General features: G+C 45.6%; 1 protein-coding gene across 1 annotated transcript in view; it reads left to right on the top strand.

The window, feature by feature from the left end:
- The window catches only part of LOC144719126 (rab11 family-interacting protein 4-like), a 33,403-nt gene extending 17,245 nt beyond the window's left edge, over window positions 1-16,158 (top strand). Inside the window, exons 4-13 of the mRNA XM_078594983.1 lie at window positions 2,582-2,716; window positions 3,508-3,543; window positions 4,155-4,254; window positions 5,307-5,410; window positions 5,887-6,027; window positions 7,176-7,257; window positions 11,468-11,605; window positions 12,209-12,346; window positions 14,025-14,168; window positions 14,580-16,158. Coding sequence (XP_078451109.1) covers window positions 2,582-2,716; window positions 3,508-3,543; window positions 4,155-4,254; window positions 5,307-5,410; window positions 5,887-6,027; window positions 7,176-7,257; window positions 11,468-11,605; window positions 12,209-12,346; window positions 14,025-14,168; window positions 14,580-14,696 — 1,135 coding nt within the window. The 3' untranslated portion in view covers window positions 14,697-16,158. The remainder of the gene's footprint in view (window positions 1-2,581; window positions 2,717-3,507; window positions 3,544-4,154; window positions 4,255-5,306; window positions 5,411-5,886; window positions 6,028-7,175; window positions 7,258-11,467; window positions 11,606-12,208; window positions 12,347-14,024; window positions 14,169-14,579) is intronic.
- The last annotated feature ends 133 nt before the right edge of the window (window positions 16,159-16,291 follow it).

Here is a 16,291-nt window from a genome sequence, read left to right as displayed (position 1 = left end):
GATTTTTGTTTAAGTGTTTTCTGTTTTTCATTCATTTCTTTCACAAGAACTCCTAGTTCTGAGACTTGACGTGAATGTATGAGACGTGTAAAGAATCAGGTTCGTAGAATGAAAATTCGCTGAATTGGTCGAAGCATATTTCTAAATTAGTTGATAAAAAAAATACACAACAATATAATAAGCGTTGTTGTGGTGAATCTAGTATCAAAATAAATAATCTGACGTGTACCATTCATATATCTGTTTAGCCACATAAAAACAATAACATATATGACTACATGCTTTCTAAAGGTAAATTCATGTTATGGTTTACTGATCAAAATGAACACTTAGCAGATGTTGAAGTGCAAGTCTGCGCAGAATCACAAGACGATTTACTTTATCAAAGCGTCGTACCAAATGCACTTGCCAACAACAATTAAACGATTTTAGAACAACTCACAATATCGCGTGCATTGTCAAAGAGTGGTGCGTTCCTCCGCACTAAACAAAGAGCAGATTAAATAGAGACACGACCGGGGTTCGTCCTCCCCCCCGACTTGCACACGGAAAGAGACCGCACTGTGACACGCCCACAGTGTTGCCATTGATAATTTCATGACCCCGGGTCCATGCTGCACAATGGGAGAAACGTTCGCCTGCTTCCTCGCTCCGCTCTTGCCGCTCCTCTTCTTCAATATTTTGTCCCTGCTGTGTCCACGTGGCCCCATCTCGCCCTGTCGTCTCGGCGCTAGTCTCTCGGCTCGTCGCTCCCTCCCGCCCGCCCGACTGTCGCTCTCTCCGTGCCCTCGAGGGCGTCCCTGATGGAGCGGCCTCCGCGCCACCCACGTTGGCACGGGTGCGCATTTGAACGGGGTTGCTGCCATGGCGACCATCTGTAGATGGATTTGCGCACGACGGGGCCGTCTTGGGACAGTGGGACGGCGAGAAAGTAGGACCGAGAGAAGTGGGGTGGGGAGGGAGGTCGGGCAATGAGGGACGGGGGGAGCTGGGAAAGGTGATGGGGACTGGGAGATGGGGCAGGAAGAAGGGGGCACTGAGGGACAAGGCGACTGTGAGGCAGGGGGACTGGGAGACGGGGGCACGGAGACAGGAGGAATGCTCGACAGACGAACTGGAGGTGGCTAAGGAACGGAGAAGGACATTTTAAGGATACATAACCTTTGGTTCTTTCGGTAAAGTCACGTAAGTGGAAAAATAAAGTAAAGTAAATTTTTTTTTTTCACCTACGTGACTTTATCGAAAGAACCAAAGAGTATGGATCATTGCAGTCACGAAAAGTTCAAATCTAGAATTTTAAGGATCGTAATTCTGATTCTTCAATTGGGTAAAGTTTCGGGCACAGTTTTTGAATTTATGTTAATGGAAAGTTTAAAGATGTACAGTATGCAGTAAGAATAAACGTCTTCAAACTCAATGAATCTTAACTAAGAATTGTGAACAAATCCGCTAGTGGAAACCAACGCAATAATCTACCTCTGGATACATCAAGCATTACCCCACAAAAGCATTGTGCACAATGGTTAAATGGTTTGTGTGGTGTGTGAGTGTTGTCAACTGGACGATGCCCTGCTGCCTGTGAAATTTAGCAAAAAAAAACTATTTTCGTCGAAGCAAGTTGTGTTTTAGCGTGTTTAAAGCGCATTTAAATTAATCTTCGAAATTAAGTACATTTTGTATGAGCCGTAAAAAAAACATTATCGTAACGCATTCAGTTTCCCAGTTTGGTTGAATGAGCATCTGATAATTTTCTTCTGCAGAAGTCCTTTTTTTCCAAAATGTCACGGGCAACGGGCATCCAGTTTATGCACTCGCACGCACGCGAACGTTTAACCATTGCACTTGTGATATGCTGCTGATAAGGCTTCTACTTTGTGCAGTGAACCATTGGTGATAGTACATGGTTTTATTTATTGTTTGTTACTCTTACTCCTACGCTAGTTTACCCAGGAAAGCCTAGCAGAGTGTCGACTCTTCCCGAGTAGGGTCCTGACATGTTTTTTGTGTAGTAGGGTGGGGGGGGGGGCGATGTTCCGACATGTCATCTCAATTGAGTAAAATCTCCGGTATTTTTTCAAAATGTTTGTCCCAATTGGGGTGTTCGAGGTAAACCAGAGAGCTCTGACAAAACCCGTGCAGAACAGGAGGGAGAACATAAAAACAACCCTAGTCGGGAATCTAACCAAGCCATGCTGTGAGTTGCGAGTGCTTACACTGCGCCAACCTCGGCTTTCGACAAATTATTTAACTTAAACTCAACTATTTTTACCCGGTAAGGCCCACTCTTTTTCAGAAGCGACCTGGCCACAAATGATAGCTCAACAAAGGGGCATATCATCACGTGGACATTTTATAGCAGACAAATTAATAATGAATGCAAGTTCATTATAAATGTGGAGGGAAAAACCAGAGGACCTGGAAAATAATCCACACGACCACGGATATAACATGTAAACTCCAAATATACAGGTGTCGGGGTCAGGATCGAACCCACGACCTCCTGCATACCAGGTGAGGTAGTTAACATCTCACCACCGTGGGAACCAACATTTACCTTTGCCCCCCCCCCCCCCCCCTACAGCGCAAACAACACTCCAAAGAAATATCCCCATCTGCTGACCCAGGAAGCGCTCCATAACTACTGCCTGAGCTGTGCGCGCAAGATGGATCAGCTGAACAGCCTGGACACTCGACTGCGCAAGCTGGAAGTCAACAGGTCTGCCACCCACCCACACTGGTAGCACCAGTCTGGCTAAGAGTAATAATGATGATGATAATATTACAATCAAAAGGCCATTTCTCGGGAGAGAAAAAGCCACAGTTTTGACCATTTCATCTGTTTTCCCATTATGCATTTCACGTTAATTCATGACCCCCGGGTCCTTTGCATGCAATGCATGCACGCGTTCCTTGGTTTTAGAGCCACAACTCGGAAGAGTCGATGTTTATTTTAGACATCGGTGGCAGGATGCTCATGCGACGAATGTGTGCGGTCTTCACCCTCGTTAGGAATCATCGGTACAGTGTAGCCACCATTGCCTCATGCTGCCTTGTGCCTCGGGGTGGCGTTATGTGGATGTGCCCTCGCGGATCTCTCTGGAGACAGTTTGGCGCTGCCCGAGGGCAACAATCAGCCGATAAACTGACACCTTATGACGTGTGCTGGTTTTTGTCTGGTCAGAGAATGTGAGATTCTCTTATTCGGCAAATGTTGGTTTACCGGCCCAATTGTTCACAATTGCCAAACTGGTAGTTGAAGAATGAACAATGGGGTCCGTCCGCTTCCTTATCAGCTCCCTGCCACCTGCCATCTATCACTGACCTTGGTCTAAGTATCGTAGGTTCGCTTTTTATGGTCTCTGGACTTGTGTGTGTGCGTGTGCAGCAAGCGGTAGTCATTTGTGGTTTTGTTCCTTACTGTCAGTTTTGCCCCAAAATAAAACCCTTCACCACGCGCTAGAGGACACCTGCGTTGTAAATTTACGTGTTTCCTGTTTTGTTTTTCAGTCCTAACAGGAGAATCTCGTCGAAAGCCTATGCCAGGTAAGCAAATGGCTTTTCAAGACTCGGCTGGTCTCTTCTATGTGCTGTGAAGAAACATTGTCGATTATCTACTTTTTTTGTAAGGCCACATAGTGTTATTGATGGAAGATTTTTTTCGTTTCAAATTGTGAAGAGAGATGTTAAAAAGTGTCGTCATCAGTGTTGGTGAAGAAGGGTTTTACAGACCTAGATAAAATCTTATTTATGTAGTGGTACAAAAACATTTAAAAAACACCCAATTCCTGATTACATCCCACCGCCCATGGTGTTGACTTGGTGTTTGCTTCCGCAGTTTCCAACCTCAGTGCAGTATAATTCCTTACAGTTGACAATGTCAACGCTTGGACTTTACTTTTATTATCAAAACAATTGGGCCCCGCAATTACTCAACTGTCTTTACTAGCATGTACATGTGTGTCATTGTGAACGTCGTAAATAAATAAATAAAACTAGTGTCACACGCAGTGAATAAAGTCCACCAGCCCTAGGGTACGCTGATCGGGTTTTCCCGAGTCAAAGGTCATGGGACGTGTCTTACGCTTTGAACGCAGTAACGTTCACGATGCTGGTGCCATTGAGGTGCGTTGTTCTCACCCGGCACGCCACACCAGGCACCTGCTGCAAACCAGCAACCTGAGCAGCACCAACGGCAGTACGGAAAACCTGGAGGTGGAGTCCAGAGATCCTGCCGAGAACGACATTGCAGACAAAGTGAGGGCCTCCCACGTTTTCCTGCAAATGTTTGTGATTAATTCACTCATTTGGAACCGCTTTTTGTGTTTGGTTTGTTGTCTTTCCCTCGTGCCTCCGATGACACGTATGGCGCGAAAGGTCAACATACGTCCATAAAAATTGTTGCGGGCCTTGAAGCTCGCATGCCGGCCATGTTAATTCAAAACGTCATTGAGAACCGCAAATTAAACCTGTTGCTTTATTTCACAAGCTATCCACTTCCACCAATATATTTCCATACAAACTGCTCTGAGCAGCGCATGTGTGCAGTAGTTTCAAAACAAGCCTAACAAGTTTTAGGTGAATACGGGTTTGGCAAGCTGGAAACCTGAATACACTTTTGACAACAAAGCTGGGGCTTCCCAGACTCTTTGTTGACAGAGTGATACAATTTCAAGATATTTCGCTGCAGCTAGGAGATTGCTGTCAGCACGAGGTTTGAAATCTCACTCGCAATGGGTTTCAGGAGGTGGTCAGTGGTGGATCCAGGGTCAACCGTAATATACCACGGCTCAGGCTACACAATCTAACCCAAGGGCACGGTTTGTCTACAGATAATCATGCCAAGTGGTACATATTAGCTCGAACTAGATACAAAAGAAATAGCCAAAATGTAATGTATAAAAAAATCACTTTCAACAGGTATTTAAGGTGTTTTCAAGTGTTGGGGTACACAACTTAAAATGATAACAAGCTTGCTGTGCTTGTAAAAGAACACCTACTGTCTGTAATAAATGTGTTTTGGGTTAGATCGCGTTAATATGAATGTGTCATAAACCCGATACAGCCAATTAGTATGGTTTGTCACATAATCAAAATGCCAGTTAGTTGCTACTTCAGCACATTGGTATGTTTGGGAGCATAAACCCACAACATTTACAATTTGAGTACGACCTTTCGCTGGTGATTACAACGCGTTAAACTGACGTACTGTTTGATTGCACTTTTTTGCTAAACAAGTGGTTTTTGCTAAACGAACTGCGTCTCCTCTCGTCGTTGGCGGCCGCGTGTCGCCGTCCCTTTGTGAGCAGCTGAATGCTCTGGAGCGAAAGGTGTGCGAGATGGAGAACGACTCCACCGAGAGTGGGGACCTGCACACGAAGCTCCGGCAGGAGAACAAGCAGCTCACCCTCCGGTAATTACAGGCAGCTTCGGCCATTTTTGGGTTCGATCATATACCACCCGACATGGCCAATTAGTAAGGTTTGTAACATAAACAAAACGTGCCAATTTAGTTACCAGTTCAGCACACCGGTGTGTTGGAGAGGTGCTGCTGGTGAAGCAGTAATAAGTTGGCATGTTTGTTCACGTGACAAATGTATTAATTGGCAGTGATCTGACCCCAAAAAATCTATTGTAATATTGTCCGCGAAAGCCAATATTAGCACGTTTGGCTGTGCACGGTGCGAAAGAAGTTCAACAGAAATACGTACTACATTACTGATCTGAGGCTTCCAGATGTCGCGGTCAATCACCAGCCGGGATTTCTTCCATGGTCCCTTGAGCTGTGTGTGCCACCGATGATTCTTTGCTCACGGGTGGTTGGCAGTCGCGCGTCCTCCGACGTAACCCTTTTGACGCTCACACGCATGACGTGACCCCACCCCCCAGGGTGCACGAGCTGGAGGAGCGCCTGCGCGACGAGGAGTCACGCTCTGAGCAGAGCGCACGGGAGGACGCGCGGCGCCATCGCGACGCGCTGGCGCGTCTCGAGCGTGACAAGGGCGAGCAGACGGAGGCGCTCACCACCAGGCAAGTACCGCCGCCGCCGCTGCTGCCAACGCTCGGCCATGTTCTCGATTCAAAGAATAACGTTAGCTGACTCGTCGTGTCTTGATCAGCAGACTCATGTCTTGAGATCAGCAGCCATGTACAGAGACAATGATGTCACGCAGTACAATGATGTCATGCTGTAATGCACACACCAAGAGCCAAAGGTGGCCGTGATTTCTGCAAAGAGTCAAGGGTATATGTAATGGTGTGTGTATATTTTGACAGTTTTCGGCACAGCACGGAATACATTAATTATTCTCTTCTACTCCTGTAATAGTATTTTCTAAAGTTATGCTCCTTCGATAGAGCCGTATGTGTTGGATTGAAGAGCTGCATGCGGCTCGGCAGACGCCAGTCGGCCAACTGCTGCTGTAAAGCAATGATGTAATGCACATGTCACGCAACTTCCTTTAACATATCCCCTTTTCAAATAATAGCAGGGGAACAATTTGAATTCAAACAACGATTCAAACAGCCACTAAATAACACCGGACAATTTTTTTTTCAAAGAACAAATTAACAGTTCAAAGCAACGTCACAAATCGATAGTTCAAAGGAACATCACGTGATTTCCTTAACAGGCCCTAACCCCCGCGTGGCCACGCCAACATGACATGGCCGCTTCTAAACCACGTTAGCTGTATTTGCCAAGTCCTGCAGCAAACCCCCACCTCGGGCACAGCTGCTACTCGGCCATAGAGAAATTCAACCACACCACTTGAACCATTATAACCAGCCACTTGTATATACTGTATGTATGTTGAACTTATTTCTCACCGTACGTAGCCGACCGTGCTAATCGGTGGTGTGGGGAGGAAGGACAAACTTCAAATTGTAGAGCCGAACCACTCGAGCGTGCGATGATGCAACCCAACCGTGGTGGATGAACCATCTAGTCTGGCCACACAGCTGCCCAACTACATAAAAGCATTAGTCCCCAAGAACCTATCAATATAATTATAACTTTGTAATGTAGGAAGAAGAAGAGTTAAATTGACATCGATGAATGAAATAGTGTCCGATGTAAAGTTCGTGTGTCATCTTGGAAGCGGCGTGTAGACGTATGCGTTCGTTTAGCAGAGCTCCGTCACGGATGTCGTCTTTGTCGCCAATTTGCCCCACTGCAGGTTGCAGCAGCTGGAAGAAGAGAATAAGGAGATAAAAGCAGCCGTCGTTTACCTGAAGGCCCAAACACAGAAGCTGGAGACCGTAAGTGCCGAGTGCCGGACGTTCTCCGGAAGGGCTGTTTCAGTTAAATGCATCTGATTGAAGTCACCTGATGTTCCGCACCCTCCCCCAGCTATCCAATCAGTCGTCAAAGTAGTCGTGGTTTCAATTCCAGGATCCATTTTTTATTGTGATTTTTACCGTCTTGTTTGTATTGTTTCATATATTTCCCCCGTCCGGCTACAGTCAGCCAATCAAAACAAATGTAACTTAAGAAGCATTTGCGTACAATTTCCATGTATTTTAAATGATCCGATCAGACATGCGTGATTCCTGGTGGTCACTGGCAGAGCCAGTGGGGGGGTCGGGTGGCACGTGCCCCCCCCCCAATGATCCGATCGAAATCCCTAATTTAGATCGGATCATTTGGGTTTATTAGTAATAAATAGGCATTTTGCGACCCCCACTGCCACTGTGTAGCATATTATTACGTGCCAGGGACTCTATGAGATGATAAGACAATAGTCTGAGTCCATAATTGGCAATAAGTAACGGCAAAGCAGTTATAAGTGACTCGCAGAATTGTGCGCAGTTGCGTATACAGTCCACGACTTTCCTGAAGGCATCAACGCCTTCAGCGAGCGCGATGCCGATCACACAACGCGGTTCGAATTCGACCCTCGATCGATGGCTGCGTCATCGCCGCACACGCATCGAATAAAAAGCAAGGGACAAGTCCTTACTTACAAACAATTCCTATCATTTTTCATTGCTCGAGGGTTTGCCCTCACCGACCTGAAAATCCTGGTTCCGCCATTGCTGGTGGTCAATCGCACTACCTGGTGGTCTAGGGCGCCACCTGGTGGTTATTTAGTAAATGATACCACCTGGTGGTCAATCGCGCCATCTGCTGGTCAATCTGCCACCTGGTGGTCAATCACGCCACCTGGTGGCCACCTGGTAATCAGATGCTCTGACCTCAGTAATCTTGTTCCATGCAATCTGTTTAAGCACAACGTAATTTAATACGCAGTAATATAACGCTTGTCCCTACAATTTGGAGATGTAAGTGGTAATTGTAGGCTAGAGATGCGTTTCCTTTTGTCCCACCCTTTTGTTTTTGCCCTGTCACCCTTGCTTTTAATTAGTTTGATGAGAGTACTGTTTTGTAGTGCTTGCTTTGTGAAAATTGATTCGTTTTATACGCTAATTTATTGTTAATTGACCTGTGGTTTTTTGTTATCTCCATTTTCACGTTTATGCCTCGTACGACGCACGGTTTCACTTATTCCAACATAAAATATATAATTCATTGAAATACTTATATACACTTTTTATTTGAATGTATTGGGTTAGAAGTGAGCTCAAACTGTTTATACACATTTGCCTATAATTAGGTATCAATTCTGCTTTTTTTTTATATAAACATTAATGTGCAGCCCTTTGGCAATCTACTCCCCGCTGGTTGATTCTTCACCATGCTGTCTCAGAATTGGTTCAAATATCACTTTTAACCGATGTTAGCCGTGGTCGGATATTGAACCCGGGTAACGGGGTTCACAGGGTAGTGAGCTCACGACTGCACCACATCTTCAACCCGCACGTACGATTAGCATGGTTGGCTACGTACGGTGCGAAAAAACTTCAACATACATACATCTATATGCAGTAAAACCTTGGATTGCGAGCATAATTCGTTCCGAAAACGTGTTCGTAATCCAAAGCACTTGTATATCAAAGCGAATTTCCCCATAAGAAATCATGGAAACTCAGATGATTTGTTCCACAACGCAAAAATACTGTATTCATATAAAAATGTTTAATACAAAATACCTTTTTATATTTTTATTATTTAAATTTAATATAAAGTAATCAAATTTATTAATTAAATTTAATCGTGGCTGGTGTGAGGGAGACGAGAGAGAGGAGAGGAGGGTTGTTGTGTAGGATGACTTTCACTTGCAGTACAGTTACTAAAGAACAGTCACTACACTTGGACACAAAATAAAAAAATGCTTTACGCACACACACTTGGTCACAACACTATAATAAACGGTATACGCTCGCACGGATGTTGACTATACGAGTGAGGCATGCCGACTGAGACCGAGCATGGGAGATGATTACCCACAATCCCGTAGCGAGAGAGAGAGAAGAACCATCGGCTCAGTTGTGATCATGTGACGCTCGGCAGACAAAGCGTATACTGTACGTACTACAGTACTCGTATTGCAAGACCTCGTTCGTTTATCAAATTAATATTTACTTAAAAAATGTTGCTCGTCTTGCAAAACACTCGCAGACCAAGTTACTCACAATCCAAGGTTTTACTGTAGTATATAATAATGTGCAGGACTTTTTAAAAAGCACTGCCGAAGTGGGCCTCGCCACACCGAGTCAGTCATGGCAGTCGTTTGACCTGATCTCGCCAGTCTGGCCAATGCGGGTTGTCCGAGGTATATTAATACATGTGCACGGTTGATATTTAGAATCTTGTAAGAGCCGAAATTATTCTTAGCCCATGCGTGTGTTGGATTGTTATTCCTACAGCTGCTCTTGCCACCCCCCACCCCATTGCGCTCTCTTGACTACAATCCACTGGCACTATAGGCTAGACCGGCTGTAACTTCGTCTCGGATTTCATCAGCAGCCCCCACCCCCCCCCCCGTATTTCCTCTTCCCCCCCACACAGCCTCTTGCTGCAAGCCCGGCAACCAAACTTTCCCTGCTTGGCCCCGCGGCTCGTCCGTTTTGCGGAACCTCGCACGCTGAGCATCAGCTTTCTCACAGCCCACTTCTTATTGCCAAGCGCCGGCACTAATTTAATAGCTCTATTAATATTCTCCTGGACCGCCCTACTTTTTTTTTTATAAAACCTCCACACCCCAACCCACCACACCCTCCACACCCTCCACGCAGCATCGATTGTGTGTGTGTGTGCTGAGACTGGAAGAAGCCTGGAAGGTTAATGAAAGCCAATCCATATTCTTGCGGCTTCCAGGGAGGCCGCGAGAAGTCAAACGATTTAACGTGAATTTGCATGGGATGCCATCAATCATTAGATCAAGTGTGCCAGCCACTCCACACCGTTGGCCCCTTTTTGTAAGGCTTGCCCCCGGACCTCTCTCGGCTTGCGTTCAATTACGCTGCACTGTTTTAAAGCCTCTTTCATTCACGCATCTGCTTGCCGGCGGCGGCGGCGTGGTGGTGGTGGGTGAGCTTGGGATGGTGGTGGGTGTTGCGGATCTGTTGACGTAAGGTTTATGCGCTCGTTGGACCGCGTGCCCTCGTCATGGCAGTGCCAACCTCGTGGTTTTTATTGGAGGGTGGCTTTTTTGTCAAGAAAATAATAACGGTTGGATAACCAAGGCTGCAAAGTGTACGTTTTGTTTGTTGACTGCTGATTAGTTTTTCAAAGAGTAATTTTTTTTTTATAAAATGGCCATAGATTTTTTTTCAACGCTAGATTACACAAAACAGTCAAATCTACTCATTAGCTTATTGGAATGCAATGGATTCTATTTGTAATCGTTAATATTTTATCCCAGAAAACTACAGATTTGCAGGTGTAATTGTTTACATTAACACTGAGAGTGATTGGCTTGGACCTCGACAATAATAACAGATTAGTTTCAGGCCTCGTATTAGTTTAACTGAACAAATCATCATTGAGGCACAGATAAGATTGTTTTATCTGCGTGATTTTAGTTGCGTTCATCGGCCAAGCTTTCTAATATTCATGTGGCTCTTAACTTTTGTTTGCGGACAAGCGGCAGGCAGATACGAAATGTAGCCACAAGCTTAACCGGCCAGATTCACTCAACCCATCGATCGATTGCACTTGTAAAAAGAGCTGCTGTATCTATTGTCAGTAGTAATATTGGTGTGTCTTCAGGCCATGCAACTTAGCTGTTGCACAACAAATTCATCAAAAAAGTGTTGGTCTTGCATTGGCAGTGGGGGGGGGAAACTTTTATCTATTTTGGCCACTTAGTGCAGTGGTAGGGGAAGAGAGTGGTTATAAAAACATCAGCCGGCTGAGTACATTTCCCTGTTATAAGGCAGAGCTTTAATGTCTGGCGACACAAGTTTAATAACGAGGACAATTAATAAACGCGCGCACGCACACATTTCGCGAATCGGCCGCCGCGTTCCATCGAGAACCCCGGGAGGCGTGCTGAGCCGGGTTTGGTCGCCGCCCCTAAGAGAGCCGCTCTCGCATTTTATTTTTTCCTTTTTTTCTCCTCTTCAGACGAACCGGGAGCTGACTGAGGGCCTGGATGATGGCAGCATGCGACTGCGCGAGGAGGCTCGCCACAGCAAGGAGCTGGCAGACCGGCTTCACCGAACCCAGCAGGAACACAACGTCGAGCGAGACACCACACAGGAGGTATGGCTCGTAGTGGTAGTACTGATGATAATAATAATAATGCAAACAAAGATCCCCAGTATAACCTGTAACAGACTGTTGGGGCAAGTGCCGTTAGCGAGGAGCGCCTATGAACGCCGGCACTGTGGCACACGAGGGATGGGTGGTCAGCACCATGCCCCGGCCGCCTGTGTCTCCCCACATCATGCCAGGTATTCATTTAAGGCCGAGTCGACCTAGGGGAGACCTTGGACTGGTTCAGATAATCGTCACAGGTGTTGGCCATGATTGAGAATCGCTACTCGGGACTATGGGTTCGTAGCGCAGCTCGCTGACCGCTACACCAGTTATGTTATAATCATGATCGCTGATTGTTGGTACCGGCTCACCGCGTAGCTGCTTTCTCGCTCATCTGTGGTCCCCTCGCACCTTCCGAGTCTTCAAGAAGCGAGCGGACCACTGTGTGGCACATGACAAGTTTAAACCCCGTGTTAGTTTAGATTTCTCAACCGTGACCGGGGTCCCCCTCCCGTCACGCGCTTGGATGCCGCAACGTTCGCCGCGTTGCACGGCGTCGTCGTCATCGTTGTTGCCGCTGTTGTTGCTGCCCGCTCGTCGGAGCAGATGATCGAGGGTCTCCGTCGCGAGCTGGAGGTGCTGCAGGTATACAAGCTGGACGCAGACCGCGGGGGGCGCCGCCGCACACCCAGCGTCAGCACCATCAGCAGCGACATGGAGCAGGAGGCACGACGCCTGCGCCAGGTGCGCGGCGGTTACGCGCACGCACGCACACAAAGACAAAGATCTCCTGTATAGCCGGCACAGACTGTTGGGACAAGTGCTTGTTAGCGAAGTCGCACCTGTGAAGGCCGGCACGGTACACAATGGGGTGGGTGGCCAGCTCGACGCCTGACTGCCTTTGTCTCCCCAGTGGTGATGTTTACACATCACACCACATACTAATTTTAAGGCTGAGTCGACCTCGGGGTGGCCCAGACCCAGTTGCTCTTTCCATCCACTCCACCTATCTTGCGTGTAAATCACATTCTCCTTCCACCACTGCTTTGTCTAACAATGCAATTCGGATTTATTTAGCACATGCATGCAACTGTCATGTCAATTTGTCCACATGTGCCCCCGTGCGTTTCATGATTGAACTCCTCCCTCTATCAAGACACCAGTGGTCCGTTACGTAACATATCTTAAGGAAATATTATTCCTTTGTTTGGAACGTTGAGTCCGTGTGGACTCAAAGAATATAACCGAAGAATGTTATGCTACTGGCCCCAGGTTTCTGCAGGAGATGGATAAAAAAAAAAATCACCCTCTAACGTTGACAATCATCGTGGTCTCAGCCTTCTCACCAATGACCACACGAAAACTATTTGAAAAGCTTTGCAACTAATTCAACCCATCCCAATTCTTTACCAAAATCTCAATAATTATTTTAATAATAAATAGCATGGCGGAAAAAAATGTGCTAACCCTATGAGAAGTTAGCAAGTCGTGATGGGGGAGAAGGTATCCATATCTACACTTTGTACTTTATCGCGACATATTATTGCCACCAATATAAATGTACTGGTTATGTTATATGAATGATACGAGTTTTACAGTCGCAAACACTTACAGTCACTGCTGGATGAGGGCTCTGCCCATGTTGTGCCGCCCATGGGGGGTTGTTTATTACCGTAATTTTGACCGTGCTGGGTGACACTAGTTCTATTACTATTTTTTATTTTAGCTGGTGAAGCCAACTGAGGTATATAGCTGGCTCTTTTTCATACTTCATCTGGCCACAAATGATAGCTCAACTAAGTGGCGTATTATCGCGTGGAAATGTATAGCAGCCAAATACTTTTAAACATATGTTGATTCTAAATCTGGTAGGAAAAACCGGAGCACCCGGAGAAAAAAAATACACGAACCACGGGAAGAACATGCAAACTCCAAATATACAGGCATCAGGGTTTGCATCGAACCCACGAACTCCTGCATGCCAGGCGAGGGAGTTAACATCTCATAAAAGTGGCACCCAGTGGGGTGAACTAGGATTGCTTCGGATGTCGCCCACCACTGACGGTACAGCCTTGGCCAGGAATTGGACTCGGGGTTGCCAGATTCATAGCACGGCATGACAACTACTTTGCCCTTGCTCTGCCCTCTATCATACGTTTGTAAGAGCAGGGTCTTCAAATTAAGGTCTAGCATTTTGCTGTTGTTTCTTGTGTCAGTAACGTGAGTAAGTAATGCACGTATCAGAAGCCTGTGACTTGTTTGTACATAAAATAATTGTCAACTTCCCCACTCCTGTGTTACCCTACTGCTCATGTGCGCATGCCTCAAAGCAGCCTATACATACGAAACCATCGGACTCATCATCAGACCTTGGCACAGATATCAATGTGCTTACGTCGTGCGCACTACACTTGTTTTGCAGGACGTTCAAAGGCTCAAGGAGCAGAATGAGGATCTCAATGCCCAGATAATCAGCTTGAGCATTCAAGAAGCCAAAAACCTCTGCCTGGCTACACCCAAGTTTCAGTCGCTGGCGGCTGAGATTGACTCTGCCAGTAAAGACGAGGTACCGCATGGTTACGCCGAGTTTAAGATCGATGTACGCTGATTTGAAAAATTTAAACAAACGATTTTGGTCATGCTGCATTGCGGGTGGTGCACGAGCACATATAATGCACATACAATAAAACAAAGACTGCACATTTGTCAACAATACCTTCAAACAGAAAACGTGTAGAGCAGGGGATGTTTTGGGAACTTTTTTTAAGTGACCGATATTTTTGTAAAGTGATTGAATAAGTCTACATTCGAGAAGGGTGGGGGGGACCTTGCTATTGTGGATTTACTAATTCGTAAACGTGTGCGTGCGCATGTGTCCTTTTTTTTATCTGACACTGTTCATGCGTTCTCTATATATTTTTTAGCCATTTTCCTCTTTCTTTGGTTATTTATTTATTTGGTGGGTCGACTGTTGCAGGTCATGGAGGCGCTACGTGAGCAGGAAGAGATCAACTTCCGGTTGAGGCAGTACATGGACAAGATAATCCTGGCCATCCTCGACACAAACCCTTCCATCCTGGAGATCAAGACGTGAGCAAGAGAGGCCCCTCATCTCCCCTACGCCTGTGAACAAGGAAGATTTTTCCCCGCATGAGAGAGAACATTCACTGGCGTCACACTCCTCACAAAACCACCCCCACCCGCTCCACACGCTTCATATTTTCTTAGAGAAACCAAGTGTTGGTACATTTTGGATTGTAAATGAATAAGAAAATCAACAGGGTTATCACGTGGATCAGTGTTATTCCCTTAATTTTCAGAGGGGGGGCACTTTTTGCCAATAAGACATCATCAGTGTGAGGGCTGCCACACTTTTGAAACCATTGTATGCTTGACAGCAGAACGATGATGATGATGGGGGGGCGAGGGGGATGGTTTCACAATTTGTGTATTGTGGGGGGGGACCGCACTAAAGGCCACCAGGAGACGCCTTGCAGCAAGGAATTCTCACGTAGATAATCTTTTAAGTGAGATGGACTGTTACACCTATTTATGATTTTGTAACGAGTTACACTGATGCAATTGTTTTTGGATCAACACCCATCTGGCTTTGGATGTTATTATACTGGAAAAGATAGCTACCTCCCTGGCTGGTGAATGGAAACTCCCAAATCCAGACATTTACAAATTATAAAAGTCTTTTTTTTAAAGGAAATTCTTGCCTAATTGAATATTCTGCGATGAAAAACTAAGTACTCTAAATTTTAGGAAACCATGAGTGTGCTTGGCTCACGAAGAACTCCAGTTTCTGTCAACTTTAATATTACGAGCGTAGGTGTTGTAAAATATAAAAGCAGCTTTTATGGCGTGCTCGCAGTTACGAGGAAAAGTTTGCGAGGCGTAAACTATTCAAGACGGCGCAACCCGTCAACAATGTCGCAGTTGTGTTTACATATAATACAGTTTATTTAAATCTGTAAACAGTTTGCCTTGTTTTGAACGTGGTATGTTCATCTGAAATATATCGGAAACCGGTTTCACTTGGCGACAGGGGGTGGCATTAACGCGCGCGACAAATTTCGGGCCCGTTTGGCTATGCTCTGTAACTCTTTATTCGTGACTGTTGAAAAAAAGTGCTACTGAAATCATGCTGAATTGCATGAATGCACTGAAGGCTACTTTTAAGAATTTAACTAATAGGACGCGTCGTGCCTCGGTATGCGATAATGGGTATCGTGTTGCCTGCGTAACTGGCAAACAAGATACATGATGAAATGTAAAAGCAAAGCAGGTGGATTTTAAAGTTTTTACACGTGCAATGTACATAGAACACATGCAATGGGTGATTTGGTGAGAATGTGTGTGTTTTTAAGGGCTCTAAAAGTAATACACAAAAAGGAAAAATGTTTCTTTTGTGGCCCTGCCTTGTAAATTTAGTCAACTACGAACTGCATATCATGCACATCTCATTCTTTGTAGTCAAAAAGAAATGCTGGTTTTTATCATGTTTTAAGAGTTTTTGATTATAGAAACAAAAATAAAACATTGCAAACTTCCAGTGGTGTCTGGTTATAACTGTCTTGGAGTCGTGTTGAAAATGTTGACGTTGCAATGGTTCATCTTTGTGGTGATGAAACGACTGCAGAGGACAACGGGTTATATTCCACAGTGATAAACAATTATTGCCAC

Source organism: Lampetra planeri, chromosome 5 (genome assembly GCF_965212315.1).
Source record: "Lampetra planeri chromosome 5, kcLamPlan1.2.h2, whole genome shotgun sequence".
NCBI classification, from domain to species: domain Eukaryota; kingdom Metazoa; phylum Chordata; class Hyperoartia; order Petromyzontiformes; family Petromyzontidae; genus Lampetra; species Lampetra planeri.
The sequence above is the reverse complement of the archived record's forward strand: the minus strand, read 5'-3'. Positions and strand labels throughout refer to the sequence as shown.